Raw genomic sequence first — 25,092 nt, 5'->3', positions numbered from 1 at the left:
TGTTCATCTTGGTTAGCTCATAGGGCCAAGGTCTGGTCTGTGGATTGATTCCCATGTCCATCAGTTCCACATGGAGGAAAAAAAAAAAACTGCCTCAAAATTGCCACTAGCTCCAGACAACTGGCTGAGAAATGTGTACCGCTAGATGGTTGGAAGAGAAGGGAGATGGCTGGAACAGAGTGTGGATGGTGGAGAGGAAGACATCACCCTACCTGGGAAAGTAACTCAAATACATATGGGCAAATAATCATATTCATTCATTTATGGAAGAAGACACTTCAACCTTTACTCAATCAGATTTTATTGAATTAGGATCTGTGCTCAAGAGGGACTCTCAATGTATGAGCAGTGAAGGGATGTCAGTGTTTGGCCACCATATGGAGAAGTCTGGGGAAGCAAGTGAATGGGCTAGCAGGGCTTTCCAGGGCTCTCTTCTAGAGTGCTGGGCTACACATCTAGTCTTCTATTTCCTCAGGCTGAGTCAATTTTTGCATACAAATAACTCACTCACGTGATGCAGCATCCTCCCAAAGGGAAGTGTTCCCACCCAGAGAATTATTTGACTCTTCACCCACCCTGAGGGGCCCCAGCTGCTTTCACCACATGCATTTTTAAAATTTGATTTAATTCCAAAACAAAAACAAACAAACAGTGGATTAAGTAGAATGCCTGGGTCTAGATTCTTTTTTCCCTGCTTTCCTCCAGCAGAGCTCTTTAGAAAGGAGAGGGGAAAGGGAAAAACAATGAGAACAACAACAAAACACTGAGGTGAAAAAGGGTAGATGTCCTTAAGGTTTCATGTAGCTGAGTCAGTGGGGGCAGATAGTTTCTTTACTCTTTGAAAAAACGCCCCTCCCATCACCCCTTTCCCACTCCTCCTTAAAGAACACTGATCCTCCCAGGAATGCATCCACTTTCATCTTGGACCATTTCATAAAGGAAGCGTCCTTAAAGATCGTCTATTCCTACTCCCTTTATTTTATAGACTGGGAAACTGGAGGCCAGAAATTTGAAGAGACTTGACCAAGATCACCTAGCTATTTAGGACTTGACCTCAGGACTCCAGATCTTGAACCCAGTACATACTACATTCTATGTATGGAACTTCTGGGGACCTACTCCAGTTTTCCTAGCAGCATAGATTTAGAATGGGTAGGCAGCTCTGCAATTATCTAGTCTAGTGATGTCAAATTCATTTAGAAACAGAGGCCACTAAGGGGTCCCTATGGTCTGCACAGTGACTTAGAACATCACGTATTAACATTATCCATGTTCTGTTGTATTTTTATTTTGTTAATTATTCTCCATTTACATTTTTGGGGGTGGGGCAATGAGGGTTAAGTGACCTGTCCAGGGTCACACAGCTAGTATCAACTGTCTGAGGCTGGATTTGAACTCAGGTCTTCTTGAATTCAGGGCTGGTGCTTTATCCCCATTTACATTTTAATCTGGTTTGGGCAGAGTATGGCAGAGTGTTGCTAACCACAATGCATGTGTTTGACATTACAAGTCCAGTTCAACCTTTTCATTTTATGCAAGGAAACCAAGGCTCAGAGAGGTTAAACCTGATGTCACACAGATGTGGCAGAGCCAGAACATTAAACTTCAGGCAACTGAAGTCTAGTACTGAGCCTTGCTGAATCTTTTTTCCTGGTTTATGAAATGAATCCCATGAAAAGGGTACCTCCTCCTTTGTTTTATCCTAAAAAAAAATAAGGAATTGTTTGATACAGAGGGAAACCTCCAGCTTTGAGGACTTTCTTTGTCCTTTGGGTGTGGCAGCATGACAGTATTCCATATGTGGTTTTTGCAGCTCAGTCCAGGATAAGCCACTGTGACTTTCTGAAGCAGATAACCCAGAAGCCATTAGGCTTTGGTGTATTTTTCTGTGGACTGCAGAGCAGCATCAAGTGGGCTACCTTCTGTAAGAGGATGCCTTCAAAGAACCCCAACCTTTCTTCTTCACCATTCCCACATTCTCCCATTTGAATGATGCTCTAGGACCAAGGGTACCAAAGGGTTAATGCACTGTATTAATATGTGGACAGCTAACAATGTGCAATGCATGAATAAACATTATAGATACATGTAATATTTCTCTATAGAATATGAACAGAGATATAAAATAAATTAGACTCATCTAGGGGTATGTCTTCTGTCATGGTGTGAGCATGACATATGAAGGGATGATATGATACCAACGACCAAAAAAGTAAAATGGAGGAGAGAGACGGACAATGTGGATGCATGAAGGGGATGGAGAGTTGTCACTATCAATCCCTGCAGGGTGGGAACTCAGGCTGGAGCGATTTTCTGACAATGAAGGTGTGGCCAAGCTGTAAAAGGGCTATGGTCAGGGTGCAGTTAAGAAAGCTACTGGAGGCAAGGACTGAAAGATTGAATATTGAATGATAACCAGTTTGCTCAAGCCATTTCCTGCCAGGGGCTCTGCTGAGTTTCCATAATGTAGGTCCTAGAGAAGTCAGAGATTCTGAAGAGCAATTAGAATCTCTAATCCCACTTGTCAGATGGGCTTGCTGACCATCCACCACCTCCTCTGTTAGCAAGAGGCAGGATGTAAGAAGAGTAGGCCTTCCTTGCAAGGAATCTTCCATGCTTTGAGATTAGGGAAAAAGGGTAATAATTCTACACCTGGTCCTCTTTGCCCAACAGGGTTCCAGATACTCGAACGACAAAGCCTTCGCGGGTGTATATCACACATGTATTTACTGTTAATGTATTTGTTCATTATAACCCTTTCTCTCATATTTCCTACTCTGCCTGGGCAAATTTCTTATTAGGAAGCCAAATAAAAAATGTACAGAAAAAAGTTAATTACCTATTATGATAAAAAGCCTTTCTTGTCTTCTCAGATTCTTGGTTGGGAATAATAGAAATCAGCCAAGAACTGGAATGCCACCTTTGGGTGACTGCACCTTTAAATTAGGGTGACTACCTCTACAGAAGTATGAATCTAAGGATTATGGAGGCAGAAGGGACTGGGGACAAATTGGAAAGAAAAAGGGGCAGGGATACCTATTTTGAGTTACAGGGTTAGAGGTCCTCAAATTATCTTAACTGGGTGCTTGGGGTGAGTTCCCACCAACACTGGGAGCCCATTCACATGTCCAAACCAGTCAAATTCTAGTGGTCACCCTTCTCTAAAGGTGTAGGTCTTTAAATTTAGGTGTATATGTGTATGTTTTTATCTTGTCCCATTTATCTTTCACTTCAGCTCACGCTTGCTCAGAAAATTCTTCATTCTGCCATTTTCCGCTTGGAAGGGGGCAGGAGGTGGGAGGGCAGCTCGTTGGGTAGCTCATGCCCTTCCAACTTGACTTTGATGAGGTGGTTGGCAAGGGCAAACTCTTCATCATCCAGCATTCCATCCTTGTCAATGTCTGCCAGCTTCCAGATCTTGCCCAGCACGGTGTTGGGAAGCTTGGAACGCACCATCTCCTTCTTAGCATTGGCCCCCGTGATTTTGCCATCCACTGGGGACAGGGTGTAGAAGATCTCGTCGTACATAGGCTTGTCCCTGGCCACCACCCATTCAGCATCATCAATGCCCTCCCCTGCTCCTTCCCCATAGCCATGTCCAAAGGGGCCGTGTAAGGTGCCCTCGAAAGCCCCTCCCTTCACCATCTGGACCGGCCGCTGTGTCTCTTCCTGACGCACCAGCACCATGAGCTGCGCGATGTCATGAGCCAGCATGTCCTCCACCACCTCCAGGAGCTTGTTCTTCAGGGGCTGGAATTTGGTAAAGTCTTGAGCCTGCAGTTGCTCCTGAGATGATTAAGACAAGAGAAAGACAAAATGAATAGTGTTATTCTCCCTGACTAGGAGAACCCTGGCCTCCCAAAGGCTCCAAAGTGCTTGCATGTACCTTACCTCATTAATCTGCATAATACACCCCCCTTTTGTGAGGGGCAATGAGGGTTAAGTGACTTGCCCAGGGTCACATAGCTAGCAAGTGTCTGAGATGGGATTGGAACCCAAGTCCTCCTGAATCCAGCATCAGTGTTTAATCCACTGTACCACCTAGCTGCCCCCCATGATATCCCTTTGAAGTAGTTAAACATACTCTTGATTCTCTTTCCATTTACAGATGAAGAAACTGAGGCATGAGGAAGACAATCACAGAATGTGGTAAATGATGGTGATGGCAAATTTGTGTGATTTGTGTAAGTTTCATCATAACTCTGGGTCTCAGTTTCCTTATCTGTAAAATGGGGAAGGGAAAGGTAGGCTAGATGATTTCTAAGCCCTTTCAGAGCTAAATTCGTGATCCTATGGGAAAAGATATCTCAAATCTTGCTGAGCTTTAATGTTCTGTGTCATCGACTCTTGCCTTAAGATCCCATAAAAGCCAACAGGACTAAGAGAATGGAGGAGCTCAAGATTCATCTCTGTCCTTTTTGCCCTCCTTCTCCACCACAACCTAAGTAGTATGCTCAAGTTTTACATTTACTTGTCATCTTAAGTGGTCCTGAGCCATGAAGAGTCTGCCTGCCTTTGTCCTCCCTGGCTTTGGCTAAGAGGCAGTGATAGGATGGAGCCTGACAACTGCTGTTCTGGCTGCCAGCCCAGTACAAAGGTATGTGTGCATGTCATCCCAGGCCATACAGAAAAATGGTCATGGTGGGATGAAAATCCAGGAGAATTTTAAGAAGCACTGCCACATTTGGAGAGCAGGTGTTAATTTGGACATTTCTCACTCAGCTCTCCCAGGGCCTGGCCAATGAAACGTGAAAGAAGTGGCTGATGTGCTTTTATTTACCCAAAGGCAGAAAGTTGGCCCCATGGTCTTTAAAATGAAGGAGCTAGATTGGAGGGTTCCCAACATCCCTTCTAGCTGGAGTAATTCAATTCACTTCAACAAGCCCTTCATCCCAACTCAGACCAGTGCTTGCCCCATTCAAATCCATCTTTTCATAAGTCTGTCTTTCTCATGTTTTTCTACTCAGTGAACAACAGGGCTCCCTAGCAATAGAAGTGGTTCTTCCCATGCTAACAGAGGCATGTGGCAGCAGCTTTCACCAAAATCTCTATTAAACCCAGATCAATCCCTGGAAATGGATCCCTTTAGGGCTGAAGAGTTCATTGAACAGATCAACATCTAGCCCTCCCATGTGTTATGAGCTCTTTTCAGAGGACCCAATGTCTTGTTGCCACTTATATAATTTTGGGTGAAATAGCCCTCCATAAAAGTGAACACAATGAGGAGAACTCTGGAGGAGATGCTAGTGCCAGGCTCAGTGGGGTCCTGGGGCCTGAGAGGTTTTTGTAATTCCACCCACTTCACAAGGAGCTATGATTTCAACACAGGCACTGAGAAAGAAAGTGGCATCCAAAGAAAGTCCGAGGATATTAGGTTTCACAAATACATCTAAGTCCATGGATGCTCACACCTACTTGAGGGTTGGAGTTCTCAGAAATCCTAAGAATAGCACATACATACTGTACCCTCCAAGACAGAAAAATTCTGTATTGCACCTCTCTGATCCAGAGCCCTGAATAGGGTTAATTTATATGGTTGGCTTTTTAATTCTATATTTAGGCCCCTTCTGTGAGACCCTGCTGGTTCTTTTATATTTAACCTTCCCTATATAATCTCAATAATATTTTCAAGTCTGTCTTAGAGGCAGAGTCCAGTTGTGTTGACTCTCCCAGATGTCCCACACGAGCTGCTCACCTGCAGCTTAGTAGGATATTCTCCACTTACCTGCATCTTTTTCAGGTTGGGGAAATCCCCTGGTGAGATCTGGTGCTCCCGCTCAATCCGTCCATAAATCTCTCCCAGGTTATTCACTAGCTCCTTCTTCTTGTTGTCCTTCCCAAACACGGATGGCATCTCCTTCTTTAGAGAGCTGATGATATAGGCATGGACCTAAGAACAAGAGAGATCAAGGATGAAGACACTCTCACTCTCCCCCCGCCCCCACACTATAGATATAATTATAATTTTATCTATTTACATAGATCTATCTCCATATAAGTTACATATCTATATCTATCTATACAATTTATATCTATCTATAACTATGTACACATATGCAGAGTAGGCCAAAAGTCATGAAGTCACAAAGGAGTTTCAGTATTTAATAACTCCTTTATTTTTTGTTTTTAATTTACAATATCATAGCATCCTCTACAGTATAGACAGATACATCCACATGGATACATATATATGAAATAAATATGTGCATATAGGAAATAAAGAAAAAATAATTTTCAAAAAGTTATTAAAACATCAGACCCCTTCATGGCTTTTGGTCTACACTATTCCCATCCCTTTCACCTTTGCTCATTGATATTCCCATCACTTTCCAAACATACCCTTTTTCCATAAGTCAATCACTTTCCCTAGCCCTAGCACTCTGATTGCTCTGGGTGCTAAGATCCTTTCATAACTCTGAACAGGGAAAGAGATGGTTCCAGTAGGTCAGTATATAGATGGTTATGAGGTCTTGGCATGCCTGATTTCTCTTTTTTTTTTTTTTTTTTGGTGAGGCAATTGGGGTTAAGTGACTTTCCCAGGGTCACAAAGCTAGTAAGTGTTAAGTGTCTGAAGTCAAATTTGAACTCAGGTCCTCCTGAATCCAGGGCCGGTGCTCTGTCCACTGCACCACCTAGCTGCCCCCTCCTGATTTCTCTTTAAGGCAACAATCTGGAGGCCATTGTTCCAACAGTATTCAATGACCCATGTGGTAAAGGCTTCCCAAGCCACAACTCTTTGGCCTGTTCTCCTACATTCTTTTCTCAACTCTCTCATGTTGCCTATTCCCACTCCCATGATGCTCAGCTTCATTCTCCCCAAGGGATGGACATGCCTTGGCCAGCCGTGCCCTCTTGATGAGGTCATTGAGTTTCCGGAGGGCTGCATTCCTGGGTAGGCTCTGGATATCTCTGAAAAGGTCCTGCTCTTCGGCCTCAAAGAGCTTGCGGTTGTCTGGGATGAGCAGCGGGTGGGACCAAAAGGAGCCAATGTAGACCCGGATTACTTCAGGGGTGTTGACGATCTTTCCCAGGGACCACATGAGGGCCCCATAAACTCTCATCAGCTGCTGTGTCTCAATCTGGTCAGCCTTATTCAACACCACTCGCATCTTGTCTTCGTGGTTCTTCAGGGCCTTGATGACCTCAGAGAACTCATCAGAGATATCCAGCTTGTGGGCATCAAAGAGAAGGATGATGCGGTCCACACGTTCCGCAAACCATTCCAAGACAGCAGCAAAGTCATAACCTGTGGGGGTTGGGATGGTGTTAGAAAAAGGAACAGAAAGATTTGCCTGGCGTCAGGGAAGGGTAAACTGATCCAGGTCAGATAATGGAACAATTCAGGCAAAGGTCTAGCATGTTGGTCCTGGAGTCAGGAAGAACAAATGATAGGTCAATAACATAGCATTCCTTTTCAGCTGTCCTACATGTATTTTCTGATCCGAGATTCTTTTGAGAGAAGAACATAGGCTCATAGATCTAGAGTCAGAAGGGCTCTCAGAGACTGACTATTTCAAACCCTTTATTTTGCACATGAGGAAACTGAGGTCCACAGAGGGTAAGTGACTCGCCCAAGGTCATACAGGTAGTAAGCATCAGAGGAGGGATTTGAATGTAGGTCCTCTGACTCTAGGCAGAGTTCCCTCTATGGTCATACCTTACCCCTAGCTCTGGACTAAACGCTAGAGAAGAGACTAAGTTTTAGTGACCTAGAGACCGAACCCTAGAAATTATCTAGGAAAATATTTATTCATTCAACAAACATTGATTAATGACGATAGTGTAGGCTTATGTTGTACTTTACAAAGTACCTTCCTTACAACAACCCTGAGGTATTGGAAGCATATTTATTTAGATGGAACTCGTTTTTTTTTTTTTTGGCGGGGCAATGAGGGTTAAGTGACTTGCCCAGGGTCGCATAGCTAGTAAGTGTCAAGGGTCTGAGGCTGCATTTGAACTCAGGTCCTCCTGAATCCAGGGTCAGTGCTTTATCCCCTATGCCACCTAGCTGCCCTCTGGAACTCCTTCTTTCAATGTAGAGAGGTCCCCACTCTGCATCTTAAAAGTTCAAGAGAGTTGCCTGGGGCACTGAAAAGTCTAGTGAATTGCCCAGGGTCATCAGGGGCTAGCATGAGTTAGAGGCTAGACTTGAACTCCTTTTTTTCTAATTATGAGTCTGTTTCTCTCTCTTTTCTACTCCATGCTGCCTCTTTGTAAAAGTATTCTCATTTTTACAAATGAGGAAAATAACACTCTGAGGCTTAAGTGATTTAGCCATGACCATTTAGCCAGCAACTGGTTCTGCTGTGACTCAAAGACATGTCTTTTAGTCTCCAAGTCTAGATCTTTTTTTTCTTTTTAATTGCATATTGCTGCAACTAGGTGGGTAGAACACTGGTCCTGGAGTCAGGAAGACCTGAGTTCAAATCTGGCCTCAGACACTTACTAGCTGTGTGATCTTGGGCAAGTCACTTAACTCTGTTTGTCTCAGTTTCCTCATCTATAAAATAAGCTGGAGAAGGAAATGGCAAACCGCTTCAGTATCTTTTCTAAGAAAACCCCAACTGGGGTCCCAAAGAGTTAGATATCTCTGAAACAACTGAACAAAACAACAAGGGGAAAAAATAGAGGTTCTATTGTTTAAGGATATAGGATCTTAACCTGGCGGCCACAAACTTAAAAAAAATGGATATAACTGACTTCCTCAGTGATCCTATGTGTTTTATGTATTTAAAAATATTATTCAGGAGTCTAGCCTACCAAAAGGGACCATGATACCAAAAAGTTTAAGAACCCCTGTTACAGAAGGTACGTTACTTATGCCCATTAACCCCCACTGAAACAGGATTTCCCTAATGTCCACCTCAAAGAAACTCATGCAAAAGGTTTATTATTGGAGGCTTTTTGTTCAAATGTCAGATGCCACACACTAGTCAGTCATTGCTGGGCTCCTACCAAGTGCTCAGATCACAGTGAGCTTGGTTTAAAGACATCTCAAGCAAGCAAGCCCTCTGCTGGCACCCAAAATTCCATGGATATGAGAGCGAGTAGTGAATGAGTGAGTGAGAGAGAGAGAGTGTGTGTGTGTGTGTGTGTGTGTGTGTGAGAGAGAGAGAGAGAGAGAGAGAGATCAAAAGAGGAAGCCAATGTTTTGGGCAAGGTATAGACCTGAGCAGGAATCTTGATTCTTCCAGCTATTACCACATAGCACTACCCTGATATTATCACAAATGTGGGAACTGTGTCTCTCCTGCATCTTCCTTAAATGGCAATAAATATCTGTGAGCTCTGGTCTAATCAAAATTGGTTGAGCCAGAGGCAGAGTAGATGATATACCCCAAAGAATCAAAACATGTTGCTGTCACTGGCTGAAACATCATGCCAATAAAAGATAGTTAGCTGGAGCTGTTTCTGCCTGCAGACAGAATGAAGGAGGCAAACTGGGTAATTCAGATGGCTGCCTTGCAGCCTTGAAGGCTCACAGAGTTTTCTCTCTCATTAGGGAGCTTTCTTTGCTCATCCAGCCTAGATCATCCGTAATGGTTATTGTTCAGACAGTGCTGTCTCTGATAGCCCCGCATAGGCCTGATCTGTCTCTGGTTGTCATTCCCCAGCCAGCAATATCAAGAAAGAGAGTCTAAGGGGCCCAGGAGCATTTTTTTTTTCCTTGCTGGCTTGTTTCCAAGTATACAAAAACTCCTGGGGCCTTTCTGTATATACTTCAGGCAGGGAAAGTCAAAATATTATCATCATTTAGGGGAGAGATGTTTCAGAAGCAAATGGGAACACCAGCTCTCCTGAAGCCTCCAAGAGATCATTAATGACTTCAGAGAAGCTGTGAGAACTCTTAAGTAGCATAGGGGAAAAAAAAATGTTTTCAATTATCCTACGGGAGGAAGTAAGGAATAGGTTAGGGACCTATGATTTCATTGGTATTGGGAACTCTCCTAGGAGAAAACTTCCTCTGCAATGCAGATTGATACCCTTTCTTCAAATTATAGCATGAGAGTTGCCTGGAGCACTGAAAAGTTAAGTGACTTGTCCAGAGTCACAAAGGCAATATGTATAAAAAGCAGGACATGAAGTCACCTCTTGCTGGCTCCTTCTGAGGCCATTTCTCTATACACTGTGGCTGCTTGTCATGAGAGATAAAATCAACATGGAATGAAAATGAGAGGTGAGCTGGCTGATTGTTATATTTTCAGTGTCAGCATTATTGAATCAGCAAATGCTACAAACTGGGGCTTGAGTTATTGTTTTGTCGATTTCTAGACTTATGAAAGTGAAAGAAGAATGTTAACAATGCTAATTAAACTTGAAAGTGTATCGTGTGTAAATTTTTAGGGGGGAAGAAGCAGTTGTTAAACATTTACTGGTATGTGACTGAATGAAATGCTTTCATACAATTTAATCTCTGGCTGGTTTTTGATGGCATATGTCAGTTAACATACACCCATTTATTGAATGCCTTCCAGAACAGTAAAAATCAGGGAATCTTAGAGACAGAGAGGCTAAATCCAATGAACTTAGATTGGGTTTTAGTTTTACTCCTTTATTTTATGAGTCATAGTGGCTATAGTATTTGATTTGGAGTCAGAAAGACCAAGGTTAGAAGCCTAGTTCAGTGTTCTCATTTTGAAAAGGGGCATAATAATAACAACTCTACCACCTCCCTCTGAGGGTCACTGTTAGAACCAAATGAGATGATATATGTATAAAATACTTTGTGAATTTTGAGATCTAGATAAATGTCAGGGATTATTTTCATTTTGATTATTGTTTTTTTTTTAGATGAGTACACCGAGGCCAGAGACATAAAGTGACTTAACTATCATTAATTTAGCATTAGAAAGGAACTTGGAGGCCATAAAGTCTAATACTCTCATTTTACAGATGAGGAAACTGAGGCATAGAGAAATCGAGTGACTTGTCTAGAGTTAACAACAATACAACTGGTAACATGTAGCAAATGAATGTTTTGGGTGAAAAGACCAAACAAAAAACTTTAAACATTTATAAAGGGTGTCCCCAAAGTCCCAAAGACTTTTGAGACTTTTGAGATATCTTATATAGTGCTTTAATTTTTGCAACACACAAGTGTATATGTACACAACACACATAAATACATTATGGATACACACATACGTGTCTGTGTGTGTGTGTGTGTGTGTGTGTGTGTGTACACACACATGTGCTAAGATCTCCAGTTTGCAGATGAGGAAACAGCTGTAAGGTATATGTGGCTGGACTTGAACTCAGGCCTTCCTATCTCCAATTCCAACATTTTACCAAGTCTACACCACTTCACTGCCTATGCTACTATTATTACCATTTTATAGATGAGGAATATTCGACAGAAAGAGTTTAAGGGACTTACCTGGCTAGTAAGGATTTGAACCCAAATCTGGTTGACTCTAAGTACACAGAGATATTTTCTTCATCTATTCGAATGTCCATCAACATAGGAGAAGGTAAGTCTATGGTAATTATTACAAATCTGATTTAAAATACATCAAGGGGCAGCTAGGTGGTGCAGTGGATAAAGCACCAGCCCTGGATTCAGGAGTACCTGAGTTTAAATCTGGCCTCAGACACTTGACACTTACTAGCTGTGTGACCCTGGGCAAGTCACTTAAGCCCCATTGCCCTGCAAAAACAAAAACAACAACAACAACAACAAAATAAAATACATCAAGATCACAATCTTGATCTTGAGATCAAAGGTGGAGGGTGTCTGTTTTGGGGGGTCTTGGACAAAGTCTATTTAGACGTGCCTTCCTTGGAGCAAGTTATTTCAGAGGACACCTAAGAATGATCTTGGGCAAAGGTATAGTAATCTTGGGTTTGGTGAAGGCTTGCAAATTAGCAAATCTTTTCATACCTACCAGTTCTGAATGGATCCTGGCAGTAAGCAAGTTAGAATTTTAATAGCAATTTAATGTCCTACTAGTACTGTTTTCTTTTAGATACTGCTTGAAATTGGGAAGGGCATTTTTACTATGACAGGGTCCTTAGGAAAGGCTGAGAAAAGCTAGGTAGCCCTAATTGTTTTGAGGGGAGTGAGGGGAGTGAGAGTGAGAGTGTGTGTGTGTGTGTGTGTGTGTGTGTGTCTGTGTGTGTGTGTGTGTGTGTGAGAGAGAGACAGAGAGAGACAGAGAGACATAGACAGAGACAGAGACAGAGAGAGAGAGAGAGACCCTCTAACACCAAGCACTCGATACCAAGGACAGAGCAGACTTTAAATAAATGCTTGTTGAGCTCAATTTTCTGACCCCTTTACTTTAGGTAAGTCACTTGATTTCTCTGGGCCTCATTTTCTTTACCTGTAAAATAAAGAGATTGGACAAGGACTAGATGGCTTCTGGGGACCTTTCTAGGCCTAGAGCTATGATTTTCTTGTATTCTTTTTGCTCCCTCCCAACTTTTACATGGTTTTCTTTATCAGGGACCCCCAAGGACAGGAGAGGGGTCTTTGAGAGGGGAAGGCACCCTTCTCTTTCTATAATATCTCCTTTTCTAGGACACAGCAGCCTAGCTAACTCCTGTTGCAGCTAAACTCATCAATGCCAAACATACCAACTAGCTTCAAGTTGTCAGTGCTCCATCCAGCTGGGGCAGGCAGCCTGCCACCCTAAGCCCTCACGGGACAGCTCCATCCTATTTTTAAACCTCCCAGTCAGAAGAGACATGGGGCCAGGGCTGCCCTAAGGTTCTGGAAGCTGTCCAACAGAACTGCTGTCCCTCAGAAGGTGCTGAGAGGACCAGGAGCACTCAGGGGAAGCTTCTGGACCAGAGATTTAGAGCTGGAAGGGACCTTTTTGTTGTTCAGTAGTTTTTCAGTTGTGTCTGACTCTTCGTGACCCCATTGGGGTTTTTCTTGGCAGAGATACTGGAGTGGTTTGCCATTTCCTTCTTCATCTCATCTTACAGATAAAGAAACTGAGGTAAACAGATTAAGGAACTTGTCCAGGGTCACACAGCTATTCAGCATCTGAGGCCAGATTTGAACACAGGAAGATGAGTCTTCTTGATTCCAGGCTTGACACTCTATCCATGACACCACCCAGATGCCCTAGAAGGGACCTTAGAGGTCATCCAGTCCAACCCCCTCTTTTTCTTTTTTTTTTAAGTGAGGCAATTGGTGTTAAGTGACTTGCCCAGGGTCACACAGCTAGTAAGTGTTAAGTGTCTGAGGCCAGATTTGAACTCAGGTACTCCTGACTCCAGGGCCGGTGCTCTATCCACTGTGCCACCTAGCTGCTCCCCCTCTTTTTTAAGATGAGGAAAATGAGGTTCAGAAAGATACCTGATGTCACACAGGGAGTGACAAAGGCGGAATCTAAACTGAAGTCCTCGGACTCCAAACTGTGTGCTCCACCAAGCCCACAGAACACAGCTGGTCATTTGCTTGGTGGGCTATGGAGGATCCCATACTTCCTGGACATTTTGAGTTCTAAGCCCACAACAACTCTGGCATTGTTAGCATTTTCTCTGAGTATTCACTTTAAAGCGGCTGGTGAGAGTTATTTCTCTCCTTCAGCTGTTCCTACACTGGTCTGTGCCAAAAGAAGAGGAAGATGGGAGGGGAATGACAGCCCCACCCCCACCTACTCTTAGACCTCATGCAGAGCTTTGTTTAGATATGAGCCCTCTAATTCACTTAGCCTCCCATCTATTATCTTGTGTTAGAGGTACTTATTACTTACAGTTACTTATATATTCAACATTTGTTAAGCATGGACTATGCACAAGGCAGAAACAGGGTGGAGTCATGGGTAAGGAGCTAGCTTTGGAGTATAGAACACCTGGATCCAAGTCTCATACCTGATGCAGACTGGATTGTGACCTTGGGCAATCCACTTAACCTCTTAGTGTGTCCAGGCAACTCTCTTGGATTATAGATAAATTGCATAGTAGTTGCTCATGTGTTTTGGTGGTGTGAAATTCTTAGCTAGAAGGTCAAGTAAATACCAATGAAATCACAAGCAGATTAAAAAAAAAACAAAAAACCTGCTTGGCTCTGTGCTAGGGTATGGGGACAGCAAGATAAAAAATGCCCTTAAGGAGTTAACATTAATATCCTCTTATTAGACTGAATTGAAAAGGAAGAGCACCTCTGGGCCCAGGGAAAATAAGGGGGTCAGAGAATCTGCAAAAAAGACACCCTACTGGAAAGAGAAAAAGAGCTTTGGAATTCTGGCTATTTAGCCTAAAGCTGCCAGAGGTCAAGTGGACATCTCCAGGCCTTTTCATTGTCAGGGTGGTCTCAAGTGGCCCCTATCAAAACAGAAGGCAAAGCAGAAACAAAAGCCTGGCAGATCTCCCCAGCTGAGGTAAAGGGATGAAGACAAGTTTCAGAAAATACCAGGTCAGCACTGCCTGACTGCGAGAATGGAAATATGCCTCTTATTTAAAAATAGCTCCACGTAAACACCAGTTTCCATCAGGGTCTGCACTGAAAGGGCTTTGAGAGTCTATGATTTTTTGAGACTCATCATGGAACAGGGACAAGAACATTGGACTGAGAATCAGAAGACCTGGGGGCCTGGTTCAGTTACCAGCTAGCTGTGTGACACTGAGTCAGACACTTGCCTTTGGGTCTCCTTTTCCTCATCTGTAAACTGAGGGATGGATGACCTCTAATCTGATAGCAGCTGCACTTTAAGCTAGAAAGGGGAAAGAATGGTGAATGGGAGAAGACTTTTACAGGGAAATAAATGGGCAGTGAGGGAGGCCTAGAATGACGATATGACAGCCAAAAAATGAACACCATCTTGGGCTGCACTAAGAGAGACATGGCTTTATTCTAGGTACCCTAGTCAGACTACATCTGGCATACTGTGTTTAGTTCTGGGTTCTGGGACACTGATGAGGTAGAGAATGTTCTAAGAACGGTAACCAGAACGGAAAAGGGTCTCAAGAGCATATCCTATGAGGATCAGTGGGGAGAAATAGGGATTTTAGCCTAGAGAAGACTGGGTGGATGTATGGGGGCGTAGTAGGAAGGATAATGGCCATTTTCCAATATTTAAAGCAATGGGTAGAAGCTGCAAAGAGCAAAATTTGCTAGGAAAAACATCATAATGAATAAAGTTCTCCCAAAGTGAAATGGCCTGCCTTGGGAGATGGTGGATTTATCTTCCTTGTACATCTTCATGCAAAGAGTGGATGACTACTTGCTGGGTATTTTACAGTAGGGATTTCTATTGTGTGTAGGTTGCTCCAGATAGCTACTGTGGACCCTTCCAACTCTCCAGTTCTGTGATTCTGTACTCTCCAGTGCCTGATATATAGGAGGCACTTAATAAATGGATGAATGGAAGAATTTGGGGCATTAAATAAGTCCTATTTGGACTGCTCTAAAAGCACTGGACCAACAACAAGATAACGTGCCCAGGCTGTGCTGACCTGTGCTCCAATCTTCCACCTTCAAAAGCACCAGAGAGCTAGAAACAGCTCAGCTAATACTCAGCTGCAGGAAATGAATGAGGTTTTACAGTCATCACTTTTCCCTCTGACTTCTTCCCCACATAAACTGCATCCCTCCCACATTTATGCCCCTCCCATCCCTAGACCCCAGTCTTTTCTTCTTTGTCATAAGGGAAGACTTTCTAGGAGGGAAGGGAAGAGGGACATAATGGGAAATGAAGGTAATGTCAAAACAAAAGATCTCTGTAAAACTTACATACATATTCTTGCTGAACAAATGGTCCCTTTCCACAATGATGTGCTGCTTTTCTAAGTTACAGAGCTACACAAATGCTGTCCTGGCAATGACCTGAAATTCTTCTGTCTTCTTACTGGTCCAGTAGGTTTTTCCCTTAAAGGAAGTTGTTGAATAAATGACAAGACCAGGACTAGAATCTATACTTTTCTTAGGTCAATTCTGCACTCCCACCATGGCTCTGGTGAATGTGTCAGCGGATCTCAGCCTTTATGATAACAATGTGTTACCTGGTCTTTCTTCAGTTACTCTAGTCATAAAGTGGGTAAAAGAGTTGCATTCCTACCTGACTCACAGGAAGATGTCTAGGTGAAATGAGGTCTTCACTAGTCTCCTTGCTTCCAATCTCTCTCCATACCCTTCCATCCTCCAACATGGTTGCTAAGATGACTTTTCTAAAGTAGGGGTCTGACCATGCCATCCCCTGCTCAGTGGGCTCCAGTAACTCCCTATTACCTGCAGAATCAAATATAACTCCCCAGCATGGCATTGAGAGCTCTTTGTAACCTGGACCCTTCCTACATTTCCAGCTTTCATATACATGACTCCCCTCTCCACTCTCTATGGTCCAGCTACTCTGGCCTACTTGTAATTCCTTGGACATAACACCACATCTATATATCCAGCCCTAATCTCTCTCCTGAGCTCAGTCTCATATCACCAACTGCCTCTTGGACATTTCAAAGTGAAGGTTCTCTAGGCATCTCAAAGGTTAACATGTCCAAAATGGAACTTATCTTGTGCCCCAAATTCTCCCTCTGAATTTCCTAACACTATAAAGAGCGCCACCATCTTCTCAATCACTCAGGCGAACAGTGTAGAGTACTTACTCTCACTCACCCCAATCTGTTGACATCTTCTTGTTTTTACCTTAACAACATCCTTCCATATGAACCCCTCTCTCCACTCAGGTGGCTACCATCCTGCTGCAGGCCCTCAATACCTCACACCTCATCTTTTGCTTGATCTCCTTGACTCAATCCATCCTAGCTCCACTCCAATCCAACCTCTACTCAGCTAAAAAAGGATTTAAAAAACAGGTTATGCTACAGGCCATGAAGTAAACATCTGTCTAAACTTTGGGGTAGTCATACCCTGAAAGGAATCGACATAAGGCAAAGGTTGAACCTGCCTACTCACTTAGTTATAAAAAAGAATAGAAATATGTGGTTTCAGATAACATTCCCTACTATTCCTTGAATCACAGTCTAGAGTTCAAAGGGCCCCTTTCTTGAGGTAGGAGTTGTGAGAAATTCCATATCAGAAGTACTCAGTAGGGGGCAGCTAGGTGGCACAGTGGATAAAGCACTGGCCTTGGATTCAGGAGATCCTGAGTTCAAATCTGGCCTCAGACACTTTACTAGCTGTATGACCCTGGGCAAGTCACTTAACCCTCATTGACCAGACAAAAAACAAACAAACAAACAAAAAACAAAAAAAGAAGTACTCAATAACCTTGGCCCCAGAAGAAGGTCTAGTTTTTTATACACCTTCCACTTAAGCTTCATCATTGTCCCTTGCTGGTAAGATCTCTAGTAGGTTGGGTGTTTCCTAGAAGAGACCTCACAGATAGCAGCAAAAGTCTGTCCTCCCTCTTTAGCATCCTTCCCTTTCTCCCTCTCCCAGAGCAGTCAATACCCCTCACAGATTTAAGTGTTCTCCATGGGCTATGTATATCAAGTGCTCAGCACTTCTCTGCCTTCATCCCTTACTAGAAGTCTTGGTCAGTGAAACTGAACACTTACCTACCCAACCTTAGGCAAAGCAGTTTCCCTGATTAAATCTGGACTTTTAAGAGTTCTCCCAGGTGACATCCTGAGGGGGTGGCCACAGGAATACTGTCACACTGGAGTATAACAGATGTTTTACTCAGGAAGCTTCCTGGGGAGAATCGCAATGTCACACGGGGACAGGATCCACCCCAGTGACAGGGCCCCAAGCTGGAGCATGGGCAAGAGGAACTGATAAGAGGCCTGATACAAACTGGCCAGGCTGGTTCCTTCACTGGGATAAGCAATGCAGAGTAAACAGTGCCAAGGGCACAGGAGAAAGGAGAAATGGATTGGCAATGGAATGGCAGGTTTCTTTGGTAAAGTGGGGAAGGGCAGAAGCACAGGGAGGGGCACTGTGTCAACACAAAACTCTTTTGGCTTGTGGTCCCATCCCAGCCCTTCAGTTGTTTTTGTTTTTGTTGTTCATTCCTTTTGTTTTTTTTTTCCTGGTTTTTAAATTTCTTTCCATACTCACCATGGCTCCTAACAATTAAATAATAATAATTAATAATTAATAATAATAAATCTACCAAGGTGCTCACATTAGCATCCCCAAAGGCAGGCATATTGTAGCAGCACCCAGGTTCCCAGCATGCACTTGTAACCTGGGCCACCTTTGCCAATTGCCACATTTGTGGTCTGGAACTGGGCCAGGCAGAGGATATGCCGGTCTGATTACCGACTGTTGGGTCCATTATCTCTTCCAGAAAGCAGGGGGAGGGGACCCTGCTCAGTCTAATCAGGTTTTATAAGGCTCGTAGGTGCCAGACAAGAAACATAAGCATTTTAACCCCAAGATCAGGGCTAAGTAATGTTCAAGGCAAGGCTCGTTTCAGTTAGGTCAGGGAATGGGGGTGAGGTGGGGTGGGGTAGAGGGAAAGAATCATTGACATAGGCAAAACAGGAAGGAGAAAAAAAAAAGAAATATATTAATAAAAAGAGCTAATATTTATATAGTACTTTGCAATGTACTTTACATATAGCATCTCATTTGATCCCCACAATGACCCTGTTAAATTGGTGCTATCATTATCCCCATTTTACAGATCAATCCATAAACATTTATTAAGCATCTATTCCGTGTTAGGTATAGTGTTTGGTACTGGGGATACAAAAAAGCAAAAGACAGTACCTGTCCTCAAGGAGTTTACAAGCCAATGAGTAAACTGAGCTGAGGAGGCTTAAGTAACTTGACTATGGTCACACAGTTAATAAATGTCTGAGGCAGGTCTTGAGTCCAAGTCTTCCTTACTCCAAGTGAAGGGAATAAGAAGAAAGGAAAGGAGATGAGAGGAGAGGAGAGGAGAGGAAAGAAAGGAGAATGAAAGAAGGGAGGAAAGGAGGGAGGAAAGAAAGGAGAAAAGAAAGATGGGAGGAAAGAAAGGAGAAAAGAAAGGAGGGAGGGAGGAAGGGAAGGAAGGAGGGGACTAAATTATGAAGGGAATTCAAAGTGAAGGGTTTCCTTCTTGAAATCCACTAAGATGGAGAAATGGGTAGAAGACATACTTGGTATCTAAGGGAGAGAGAAATATAACTTTGTATATCCAGAGAAACTGAAAACTGGCCTTCTTGGGTAAAGGTATATTGCAGGCTTTGCTTTCTATCTCTCAATGCAGAATGACATTAAGTGGGGATACAGGGAGAATCTCATGGTAGGATGAGAAACTGTAGGAACAAGAAGTCATTGGTTTAGCTCCCAGTAATCAGAAACCCAGAACCACCTACAAAAGAAAGTGGGGTGGTGCTAACCACCTGAGTCCTCCTCAGGATAATATACAGGTCCAGAACCCTCCAGCCCACCACCCTCACCCAGCTTCTCCATGCCCACCCAATGAAAACAAATCCCCCAAATTCCTACTAAAGGCAAAGACTGAAGAACACACCCAAGGCTAGGGTTTCTTCTGTCACATGCAAACCCAGGTATCTCTAGCCTGAACTACAACTCCATCTTCTAGATAAAAATTCATCACTTTTAGGTCTCCATCATTATAATCTCTTCCCTTTACAAAGAGGAATGCTCACGATTGTATTTGTATACCCAGTATCTGGCACATAGTCACTGTTTAATAAATGTTTATTCAATCAACTTACAAGCATTTATTAAGCAACTGCTATGTTCTAAACACTGTGTTAGGGTGCTGGAGCTACAAATAGAAATGTGAGACAGTCCTTGCCTTCAAGAAGCTTACATTCTAACAGAGGAACAGGACACATATAAAGAGAATGGTGGCCAGGGAAGGTAGTTTTGGTTTGGGTAGTCTTGGGGATGTGGAATTGAGTCACAGGGCAGTCAATTGTCATGCCCTTTCCATTAGCAATGGTAATATTGATTTGATTACTGTTCTCAGATGCCTAATTTGATTACTGTTCTCAGAGCCTAAGGATTTCTGTTGATTGATTTGGCAGAGAGAGAATTTAATCTTGGGCTATTAAAGCTGGAAAAGGCCTGAGAGATCATCTCATCCAACTCTCTCTCTTGCTTTATGGATGAGTAGACTGTGAGGCCCAGGGAGGTAAAGAGATTTGCCTACGCTTACACTGATAGTTTGTCCAATTAAATCTGTGACTTGAATTTGAATCTCCTGAATCCTAATCCAGGCCTCTTTAAAGCTTCAGAGACCTTAGGCCTTTTGAGCCTTTTTGGGTACTCTCTCAGAGGAAGGGAGTCCCCTAGAGGGGACACACAAACTAGAATGGGCCTTCTCCCAGCCATTCCAATGCAAGGCACCAGGCCTATCTCACCCTTCCTAAGAGACACTGGGTTGTACATTTGTTAAGCTGTTAATTCTGTTAAGGCTACCACACCACTCTGGGAAGGAATGAGTCATAACTATTGGCAGAAGTGTTACACATTCTACTGGTTTGAAGTAGGGATGGGGGAGGTAGGAGGAAGGGTTAGGAAACCAAAAAGGAATGATTTAAAAAAAAAAGCCACCCAAGCTGCTAAGAAGTCAGAGAGGCCACATGTAGAGAAAACATCAGGGTATACCTCCAAATGGGCATCTATACAGGCAGCTATGGCCCTCCTCTGCATCTGGACGGGAAAGGAGAGAGAGGATGATGAGAAGAAGATGAGGCACCCAGGAGAGAGACAGGGTCCTGTACTTCTCTGGGCCCACAACACCAGGGGTAGAGACTGGCTTCTCCTTGTCTCTCTCCTGTAGCAGCAAGCCCTGAGGAAGACAAAGGAAGGAGCCACAAGCTCAGTTTTCCTTATTCAAGCAGATAGGATAGCTGAGCTGAGCAGGGAAGAGATAAAGTAAAGAATGACGGGGAGGTTAGGAGAGGGAAAGGGAAATGCATTTTGTAGTCCTCCAAATCTCTGCAGCTTTTTCCAATCTATCTGAAGCATTCTTTTGGCATTGGAATTAGGATCATAGAGGTCACTCTAATTGCTGCCAATCTTACAGATGTGGAAACTGAGGGTCACAGAGCTCTCAGGTTTCCAGAATGCAAGCCCATTGCTCTATCCACCATGTCACTTAACTAGGGAGAAGAATAGGAAATGGGGTATAGAGGGGAGGAAGGAAGAATCTCTGGCAATCCAAGAGCTACAGGCAAAGTAGCAACTAGGAACTTCTGAGCATGGAGCAAGCACCACACAACGAGATAAGGGAAGTCAAAAGACAAAGACTAGGGAGAGGAAGGTCATCTGAAAACTTTCTATTTTTAATTAAGGATAATTTCTTACCAACTAGGTCTTAAACTCTGCCATTGCTTTGCTGTTGAGGAATTTTTAAAAAGTGCTGTCAGCACCTTCTAAATTTGGCATCCTGTGTCAAAGTCCAGTCACCCCACCCTAGTTATCATTATAGCTACAGGCCCATGAATAGAGAAGGTTCTGCCAAGAAAAAGCTCTAGCTTATAGAACACATAGAGCCATAATGAAACTGGAGAATATGGAGATCCCAGGCCCCAGATGTTAAGTTTTCCCTCCATTCTTCCACCAATAATATATAACAGATCTAGGCCTTTTAGTCCAACTCTCTCATTTTACAAAGGAGGAAAATAAGGAAGGTCTAGGTAGAAGCGACTTGTCCAGACTCACACAGGAAATTAAACATCAGAGGCAGAAATTTAAACTCAAGCGCTTTGACTTGACTTCAGGTTCAGGTTTCTTAGCCTCCCACAACCTTGGCTTCCTGATCCATAGGTTGAACTAGAGAGCCTCTGAGGTCCCTTCTAGCTCCACTGAGGTGTCAGATCCTGTGAGCTAGGGCTCCAAACTCTTTCTAGTGTGCCATACTCACTGACTACAACCTTTATGTGCCCAAGAATTACCCCCTGGGCTCCAATTAGTGCCAAAGCTCTGAACAGGGATGTGTCAATATAAGGAAGGTCTATAGTGGGCCCCTGTGCCACCTCTTCCCTTTGCTAGATAGAGCCTGATTTACCAGCTCCATATTGGAGAAGGCATCCAACCAGAATGTTCCTCCCAATCGCATGACTCTATACAAGAAAGGAAAGGAAAGAAGAAAGGAAACAAGTATTTATTAAGCATTTATTATATGTTGGATACTTTGCTAAGCACTTTGCAAAATATGATCTCATCTGATCCTTAGAACAACTCTAGGGTATAGGTGCTATTGTTATCCCTAATTTGCACTGAGGAAACTGAGGCAGATACAGGTTAAGTGACTTGCCCAGGGTCACACAGCTAGTAAGTGTCTGAGGCCAGATTTGAACACAGGAATTCCTGACTACATACAGGGCCAGGGTTCTTACCACTCCAAGATCTAGGTGTCGGTCTGCATAAAGTGACAATTCATTTCTAAATAAGCATCTTCTCCTAACCCAGTCTTGAAATTCCCACCTCTCCTCCCTCTTTATTCATCTGATGGGCTGGGAACTCTGTCTTAATGAAGAGTGTTCAGGGTCCCAGACTATGATAAAAAGAAGAGGTGAGTGGGAAAGAAAGAGAGAAACAGGGTCTACTCCTGGGTTTCCTGTTGTACTCAGTATTTTTCTACTCTACAGTAGTTTTTCTACTCCCCCATTGGCTCTGGATGTCAGTCTGGTCTGGGGATGGTCCCCCAAATAAACTTCCTTCTGAGTAACAGTAGGGATATCTACTGGCCCTTGAGGATTCTACTCCCCTGGGACACAATTAACATTTTATGGTTGCCTGAGGAAGATGGGCCAGACAACCACAAATAATAATAGCCATGTGCCAAGATTGCAGGGGGGGGGGGGATGGATGAAGACCGTCATGGGAGATGGCCATGGGAGAAGTTTCTAGAGGAAGAAGAGAGAGCTAAAATATAGATGCTCCCATCAGCCTCCACCACATCAATGATCTAATCTCTATGGAGGACTGGGGATAGAGCATGGGGAGCAGTAGGCTTGGGAATTAGAAGGATGTGCATTCAAATCCTGCCTCTGATACTTACCAGCTGTATGTCTGGGCAAGTCACTAAACACCTCTCAGTTTGAGTTTCCTCATCTAGAAAATGGGGATAATAATAGCACCTTTCTCATGGGGTGGTGAGGATCAAATGAATTAATGCATGTAAGTCATTCTGTAAACCTTAAAAGCTCTATACCAACGCTGGCTTTTTTTTTTATGGTATCTGGATAACTCCCACTGAGGAAATGACCAAGTACCAATACACATTTGCAATTATAAATCAGTATATAGCAGAAGTCTGTATCAGAAGGAACACTTAAACCCGGGTCTTCCTCTCTGAGGCCAATTCAATTCTATACCATGCTGCCTCTCATAATTACTATTATGAATAATAATAATAGTAATGTAATTAGTGTGGATGCCTGTAAAGCATAGAGTTTGCCTTGGTTGGTCAAATTTCTAGACCTTCCCACCCTAAGAAACAAAAGGCTTGTTTGTTTGTCCACCCCACCCTGAAACCATGAATTGTTGTTCAGTCCTGATAGTACATGACACCATGGACTTTGTCCCTGGGGTTTTCTTGACAAAGATACTGATGTAGTTTGCCACTTTCTTCTCCAGTGTGTCCCCATTTTACAGATGAGGAACTGAGGCAAAAAGGGGTTAAGTGACTTGGCCAGGGTCACACAGCCAGTTAATGTCTGAGGACGGATTTGAACTTAGAGCACTGGGCCTAGAGTCAGGAAAATCTATCTACTGCACCACATAGATGCCTCAAAGCCATGAATACAGAGGATGACGGATGGAGTAAAGGCAAGAAGAGAGCTTCTACCCAAGGCATTTAAGCTGGCTTAGGTTCCTAGAATTCTTAGGCCATCTGTGCTAGGAAGGCCCTTAGAGGTCAGCTAGTCCAACTGCTTCCTTTTGCAGAGGGAGGCCCAGAAAAGGGAAAGTGAGTTCCCAAGGTCACCCAGCTGGTTGTTTGCAGGGCCAGGACTCAACCCTGATATGAAGCTCCTGGGATCTTTCCACAGAGCCCTGAACCAGTTCAGTCCCCATCCCCCTCTCCTCCTGCCTCTCATTCCCCATCCCCTTTCCCAGCATCTGTGAATTCCCACAGATCTTCAAGAGACAACTTCTATTTCAGTTTCAGTTCTATGGGATAGAAGGGAGCTGTTCTCTGATCTTTTAGTCCAGGACTTAGCCCCAGGAGTAAATTTCTGGGTCCATGTTCCTGGTTCATTCACCTTTCTGTCCTGTCCAGCAAGTAAAGCAACATGGCTCTTTTACCTCGGCTGATTCTCTGTTTCTCCCCAGACAGGATCCCTGGCGTGTCAATCACACTGATGCTTTCTAGCACTGGGTTGGGTAACTGGGCACACACAAATCTGTGAAAGAGAAAAGAGAGAGAGAGAAAAACCCTTGGTGAAACAAAGGCCACACTTGGTCAATCTGGACATCATTTTCCTTGTGGAAGTTTGGTGTGTGTGTGTGTGTAGGTGTGTAGGTGTGTAGGTGTAGGGGGGAATGGAGGGGATGATATAAAAGACAATGAAACCCAGCCAGTTTCCTTCTTGGTAAAATGGAGATGTAGGGATCTGGGTGGAGTATAACTCCTGACAGAGATAAGATAGATTCTAGTTGCAGAGTAAGACACACATTTTCAGGCATTTCCTAAGTGGGAATTTGTTTTGCTTGAATAAGTGCATTTGTTAAAAAGTGTTTTTCCTCCCTTATTTTAGAAAAGTGTTTATGTATGTGTGTATGTATGCACGTGTGTTTAAGGTAGCCAAAAAAGAAAGAAAAAGAAAAGCAAGGAAAGATGGTCACAGGAATAATTTTTTAAAAAATGCACAAAAGGGAAGAGAACAAAAGGTAAAGTCAGAAAAAAATTACAGGCCAGCAGGCCCGTTTTGAAAGTGAAATGGTGACTTTATTATATGACTGTTTATAACAGAGGTTTGCAGTTTTAGGTACAATCCTCTTTTCCCATTCCATTTATGTATGGCAGAGTGAAATTTAGATCTGAATTAGTGTTTAAGTCCAAAAATTTAAAAAAAAAAAAAAAAGAAATGACGAGGCTGTAGATCAGATGGTCTTTGAGATCCCCTTCAGTTCTTTTTTTTTTATCATAAAAGTATTTTATTATTTTCCTGTTACATGTAGAAAGTTTTCAACATTTGTTTTCATAAGATTTCTACTTCCAAATTTTTCTCCCTCCTTCCCCTCTCCCCAAGACAGCAAGCAAT

The 25,092-nt window shown here is 43.2% G+C and overlaps 1 protein-coding gene across 2 annotated transcripts in view; it reads right to left on the bottom strand.

Annotated features, from left to right (window-relative positions):
* Positions 1–284: 284 nt before the first annotated feature.
* The window catches only part of EHD3 (EH domain containing 3), a 52,414-nt gene continuing 27,606 nt past the window's right edge, over positions 285–25,092 (bottom strand). The window contains exons 3-7 of one of the 2 annotated variants that reach the window (XM_043983109.1): positions 24,134–24,231; positions 20,486–20,530; positions 6,834–7,246; positions 5,726–5,890; positions 285–3,786 (exon numbers count right to left, since the gene is read on the bottom strand). In XM_043983109.1, coding sequence (XP_043839044.1) covers positions 3,259–3,786; positions 5,726–5,890; positions 6,834–7,246; positions 20,486–20,530; positions 24,134–24,231 — 1,249 coding nt within the window. In that variant the 3' untranslated portion in view covers positions 285–3,258. The remainder of the gene's footprint in view (positions 3,787–5,725; positions 5,891–6,833; positions 7,247–20,485; positions 20,531–24,133; positions 24,232–25,092) is intronic. The other variant, XM_043983110.1, reaches the window with a different exon arrangement.

The sequence above is a fragment of the Dromiciops gliroides genome, chromosome 2, assembly GCF_019393635.1.
Source record: "Dromiciops gliroides isolate mDroGli1 chromosome 2, mDroGli1.pri, whole genome shotgun sequence".
Classification (NCBI taxonomy): Eukaryota; Metazoa; Chordata; class Mammalia; order Microbiotheria; family Microbiotheriidae; genus Dromiciops; species Dromiciops gliroides.
This window is presented reverse-complemented; position numbering and strand designations above follow the sequence as displayed.